General features: G+C 37.5%; 1 protein-coding gene across 1 annotated transcript in view; it reads right to left on the bottom strand.

Moving 5' to 3' along the window:
- Nucleotides 1-995: 995 nt before the first annotated feature.
- LOC109462513 overlaps nucleotides 996-6,330 on the bottom strand; it is a 16,161-nt gene continuing 10,826 nt past the window's right edge. The window contains exons 12-16 of the mRNA XM_019759066.1: nucleotides 5,895-6,004; nucleotides 4,617-4,798; nucleotides 3,458-3,811; nucleotides 2,438-2,570; nucleotides 996-2,063 (exon numbers count right to left, since the gene is read on the bottom strand). Coding sequence (XP_019614625.1) covers nucleotides 1,649-2,063; nucleotides 2,438-2,570; nucleotides 3,458-3,811; nucleotides 4,617-4,798; nucleotides 5,895-6,004 — 1,194 coding nt within the window. The 3' untranslated portion in view covers nucleotides 996-1,648. The remainder of the gene's footprint in view (nucleotides 2,064-2,437; nucleotides 2,571-3,457; nucleotides 3,812-4,616; nucleotides 4,799-5,894; nucleotides 6,005-6,330) is intronic.

Below are 6,330 nucleotides of genomic sequence, written 5' to 3'. Positions count from 1 at the left end.
ATTTTAGGAACAAGACTTAGCCAGTGCTCTGTTGCGAGTTGACCAGCCAGTCTTCTACTCAACTAGGTTTCCTTAATGTGTACTTATGTGGCTTTCTATATTCATGCTAATTGTTAGTTGGATCTTGATTTGCTGTCACATTTTACCAAAATTTAGTATAGTATCTGATTGCTCCATATCTTAAAGTGTCTTGAAATGACTTAGTCTAGCTTTTATTATCGTGTGTCCTTGTATATTCGGCCTTGAAATAGAAAAAAAAAAACCTGAAAGAACCTCTGTAGCAAGATTACGTTTTTTTTCTTATAAAATTACGACTTAGAAGGCGAAAAAAGGACTTGGCCCCTGCTGTCTTCTCTCAAGTATTGAAAATAAATATAGCAATCACATATAGTCCCTTTTACCATGATTTATTAAAACTATAAGTAATACAGCAAAATCAACAGACATAGTTGAGTGAAGATATCAGGAAAGATCAGTAAGTTGTTTTGTTGATAATTATTGTCTGTTATGTAAGATGTATATGCTGTGGATTTACTAACATAAAGATATCATACGATTGTTATTGATTGAGATAGACGTCTTACTTGGAGCAACAGTTATTATAGTACACATGATTTTTGAAGTGGTTATAATTAATATTATAACTGAAGTTGCTAGAACACAACAACGTGCTATAACTTGCATGTTGTAGCATAACCGAACCGATTATATTACATCATAAGCACCATCTTAGCAGATTCTGACACAAGCGTCCACAGCTGTAACTCACCAGACATGAAATGACATAATATAACACTACATAACATAACATAACATAACATAACATAACATAACATAACATAGCATTACATAGCATTACATAACATAACATAATATAATGTTATGATAACATAAAATAACACAACATAACATAAGCTTTACTGAAAGCGATGTAAGTTGTGTTCCCTATATGGATGGTAAATTTGCATTAAAGTCTATAGTATAACGTACTGGTTATTGTCTCTGTATCATGATCATGCGCCCAGTTTTAACAATTTTGCCGGTTCTAGAGATTACCTTTACATTTACCTAATAAGTACCTATCTATATGGCTGGATTGTAATATAATGTCTGTGTTTAAAAGATCTGTTTACATACGTTACTCGTATAATTACTCACACGAATTAGTAAGTCTTACGTTGAGATGCCTTCCTTGAGCATCTGCAATGTGATTCTTACTACGGGCTTTATAAATCGAGATTATGTCTTCTTATCGAATTTAGGAGGACGTTCTGACTTTGCATGTTTTGTATTTTCTGATACCTTTATTCCAAACTTTTCAATATTTAATCTCTATTATACAGCAATACTGTAAGTCAACAGTTTCTTTTTCATTTTTTTGTGTTCCTGTTGCTTTTTTTGAAACCAACAAATTTATAGAATTTATAAATTAACCTAACAGTTCATCTGTGTCGGTAGAAGTCATTTTGAAACAAGATTGAACTGCAAGACTGTTGTACAGTCGCAGATTTGAGTGAGTCCATTTTTTTGTGTTGCAGTTCAAATTTTCATGAATATAAAATTGCAATCAAATATCTATGACGCTGACAAAAACATTTTGTACGGACATAGTTTTCATTTCATCAAATATCATCTGTTATGAGCCTTTTTAGGTAGGAACGACACGTTTGCGACCAACGAACAGAGTACACGGAATGGCCACGGCGACAGCAACAATGTAGAAAATCAATCCCAAACGGTCAAGGACATGAGCCAACCAAGCGTACTCTGACTTTTCTTCATCGTCATCAGCACCACATGCCTTTGCCAGAGCATCGATGCTACAAGACAGTTGACTAACAGTAGCATCTAACTTATCTACGCTTCCATTTAAACGAATAAGGGTAGCTCCGACCTCGTTCTTCACGTTGGGAGGTGGGTTGACCTGTCCGGCAGATGGGCCATTGTCCATTTTGAAGGCGTGGTTGGAGTGCCCTTCGATGTCATTAACTTTGTTCTTTACAGCGTCGCCTGTTGGCTCTTCATTTTTCAGCTTCTTGGTCAAGTCACCCAAGAACACGGCCCTTAAGGTACAGGAATCCCGGTTAACTTTTATTATGTTATGATGTTAGGTATATGAGTTTATATTTTGAAACAGGTTAAAAATGTAATTTCAGACGCGAAAAAAATGACATGACAAACTTTCTGCTTTTAATAATGTTCCACTGCTTAACGAGTCATAAGTTCTATCTGCATGGCGTAAACTCACGCAAGCAGTGAATTTACAAAAAAATGTAGTTGGACAGTAAAAAATTTAGGTAAATCCCATTTTTTGTTTAGAAAATTACAGTTCATGCCTGTTTCACAATGATTTCTAACAACGCAAACTTTCAAGCTTACTTAAAGATAGCACACATGTGGAGACTTTATATTAACAGAATTCGAAGGTTTGTCGTACCTTGCCATATGCTTCAGGAAGAAAGTCCGTGCCCATCTCGGAAGGGGACCCTTCTTGTCGTGTATGATGAGGATAAAGACAGTCCACAGCATGAAAAGTGCCATCAGACCCATGCACACTATGATCAGCATAGCTGAAAGAGATAAGAAGCATAATTAGAGGCCAAGTTTCCGATATAAATGCAAGGTTAAAGACATAAAGCCTGACCGGTTCCAAAATTCAACAAATATTCAACCAGATTTTCAGCTTCTAACAGTTTCTTGCTCCCCAAACCAAAAACAAACAGTAAAAAAAGAACATTTCAGTATCGTGCAATCGACCTTTGGAACAAACTACCACAACACATCAAATCACTGTCAAGCACATCTAACTTTAAAAAAGCCATCCGCCACCTGTTCACACAATATGAGTCCTGTGATTAGAGTGTGAATTAGGTATCTTTCATTTGTACATAATGTAATAATGTAAATTTCCTCTTTATGTCATATGTGTATTTTTTACTATGTCATATGTTGTTTGTATTGTATGATCTTTGTATGAACCCTGGAAGACTAGCCAGTTTTGGCTAAAGGGTATCGTAATAAAGGAATAAAGGAATATACCACGGAGTTAGCAAAACTGGCTGTTGTCTAAACAACTTTATTATTGCGAAGCGAGACGAAGTTGAACATGTGTTTATTAGCATACATTAGATGTAGTTACTGGATACCAGACCTGTATCACTGTTACTGTGCATAGAACGTTAAAACCATAAAGTGTACTTAGCTTGTGAGGGCCTACATGTACAAGAAAAGTCTTTTTCATTCGTTAATTTCAAATGTGAGGTCACGATTGGTCAATCCATTCTCCACATGATACATAAGGCACTCTAACACACCTTTCAGTTCAAGAAATGACATCACTGATGTGAGGAATATTTTCACAGTTGGCTGTGATGAAAGGATTCTATGTCCGAACATAGTCGTGTTCTTTCCCCATAAGAATTTAGTGAGTTCTAAAGGACTTGGGAAATCAGCTCACCGATGAATGGCAGGGTACTTGACACAGGCAGGAAGCCAGTAACGACGACTAGCGACACCACCATGGACAGCAGCACGGTGACGCCGAATCCAATCCTGTCGCCTTTATCAATGGGCATGATGAAGGTGATGATCATGAGGACGATCAGGATGAGACAGGGAGAGATGGTTGTGGAGTAGTGATAGGTGGGATCTCGCTTGAGTGTTATCGTCAGGCAGGCCTCGTTGTTTGAAGATGAAGCTGTTGTTTTTCCAGTCCACTCCCCCGTGACAATGTCGGCCTCGGGATTTAGGCAGGTCAGGAAGTTCTTATTTTTGACCTTGGTGTCATGGTGTGTAGTTTGATTTGCACATCCTTAAAGCAAGAAACAATTCAACAGATCAACTGTTTTATATTAGTATTACATGTATTCGGTTAGCTGGTAACATGCTGGTTGTACTGTACAGCGTTGTCTGAACTGAAGTTTTACACACAGAAACAGAGGCGCCTAAATTTTTGACTGTTTAACTTAAGTTTTTGTCAAGGAATGAGATATCTACCGCTTCTAAACCTTCACGTTATTGGAATCTTGATATTGAATGGATTGGAGAAAAGCGCTCAGGGTGATTTGTAGTGAATCACAAAATCCTGACTGTAGAATTTTCACCATGGCATACCGGCGCACGTGCCTATTCTCTTTAACGTACGTGGGGTGTGGCTCTCCCGATAACGGGACCTCCATTGAACGTCCTTTAAGGTAAGTCATTTATGTACAAAAGAAATAAAAAAGGCCTGAGAATTGTGCCCTGAGGAACTCCAGACGTGACAGGGAGCAACTCTGAGTGGCAACCCTCCACCACCACATGCTGACGACGATTAGTTGAATATGAATTAAACCAAGCAAGAAGATTTCCGCCAAAGCCAAATGTTTGTAACTTGTGGGTCAAGAGAGTATGAGAAACAGAATCAAATGCTTTGGCAAAGTCGAGAAATAACATGTCTACTTTCCCCTCTCTGTCTAGTATGGACCTTACTTGAAAGGGACGCCATCGCTAGGAACTCAACCAGCGCTTTGTTTTTATGCGTGTTCGCGAGATTTCGGCAGGACGAGATTCTACGAGTTTTATCCGGGAAAGCAGAGTATTTTTGTGTTGGAAATGATAGTTCAAAGTTGCCATACCAATTGTGTAGTCTTCTCCAACAGTCCAGCAAATTGCGCATGTCATGTTGTCCTGCGGGAAGAGAAAAGGGTCCAGGGTACAGGTTGTCGAGGCCAATGCTGCTATAGGCCAGGTCACTTCACCGTCGTTATCTATTCTTACTTCTGTGTTAGGGAAATCTCCGCTGTACCTTGTGTCAGCACTGGAAATATAGAATTGACTTAAAAGAAAATGCATCAGAAAAACATAAATTGATCCCTGTAACAATGATGTTATCAACGTTATGACTGATGCTCAATACTATCATTATAGCCAATACAAGTACTACATATTTAAACAATACCTTTGTTTATGGGATACAGTTAGAACTACAGTATATTTTGAGTTAACCGATGCATTAAAAAAAACAGAACATAATATCTCTATTCTTTATTTGTAGCTGACGTACTGCATTTAGCTCCAAAGGGGGATTAATATGCAATTAGCTTTATTGGCGTTGTAATTGTCATTTTCGGAGACACATGCAAAAGCGCTACCCTGGTAAAAGAATACAGAAATAAATGAAATAAACAGTGAATCGACTGCATCTGGTTACAACGGTTGGCTAATTCTCTTGTATCCATGCGTGCTTTTTGTCTTAAGAAGACCACTTTTTTCTCGGTTCCCTGGTCATAGTTGGTCATTTTAAAATGGTTTAACGATATAAGGTTTACGGTTCGTCCTCATTCAAATGTGCAAAATGCTGTCACCACTATCAATGACTAGATATGAGCAAACATGGATCTAGCTCGGACATAATCGCTTTGATCCTTTACTTACCCACCACACTTACTATGTTTTACGAAAAATGTACATTGCATCACATCACATAAGGTAAATTTGTTGATGAGAGTATAGCCAATTTGGAGAGTTCCCTACGTTACCGCTAAAGTAAGAAGGCCGTGATCGTGAAGTTTAGTGAGGGCCACGTATAAGATAATAAATTGTCGTTTTGATGACATTTGCAAGTATTCTTGGTTTCTACGGAGAGAATACAAATGAAAATTCACTATAATTTGTAGTCACCCTTGCCGAACATAATGTTTTGCAGCAATGACCGTAACCTCCGTAACGCTTGTTGGTTACTTTCAATGTTAGTAGTAAACTCTACCTGGTATAAGAGAGTTACTAAATGTTAAATGTCCGTACTTATGCTAAAGCTAAAACCTGTAGGTCTTTTCGGAGAAAAAAGCCAAAGTGCAATGTTGTAGTAATAACCTCCGTTCCAGTATTCTATACATTTCAATAACAAGCCTTACTTTCTCTCCAGTGTCAATGTTGGTTGCCACACCAGTTCATCACTGACGAAGACGTGGTCAAAATCACCGTACCTCTCAGGATCCCATGTCAATCGATCATCTTTCCAGGTCTGTAAAATACAAACACAAGACAGCATGTATTGTCATGTGATACAAAAGTCATTACACCGCCAGCAAAATTCATATAGTAAAGAAAAAAAATTAATACCAGATACATATAAAAAAAAAATATACATTCTTTATTTGTAAACATATGAGGATATATTTCGATGCCTTGTTAACTTATCTATTTCAATCTAAAGAAAGAAAAGAGGAGAAAGAAAGAAAGGAAAGTATCTTTGAAGTTTGAAATTTTCAATTTCTTGTTTATTCTGTCATTTAGGTCATACTTGGGCCGCGATACCGTCGATTACGTATTTATCTATATATCTATTGA

Source organism: Branchiostoma belcheri, unplaced genomic scaffold, assembly GCF_001625305.1.
Source record: "Branchiostoma belcheri isolate BF01 breed outbred unplaced genomic scaffold, Haploidv18h27 scaffold118, whole genome shotgun sequence".
NCBI classification, from domain to species: Eukaryota; Metazoa; Chordata; class Leptocardii; order Amphioxiformes; family Branchiostomatidae; genus Branchiostoma; species Branchiostoma belcheri.
Note: the sequence above shows the minus strand (reverse complement) of the source record. Positions and strands in the feature narration are given on the sequence as shown.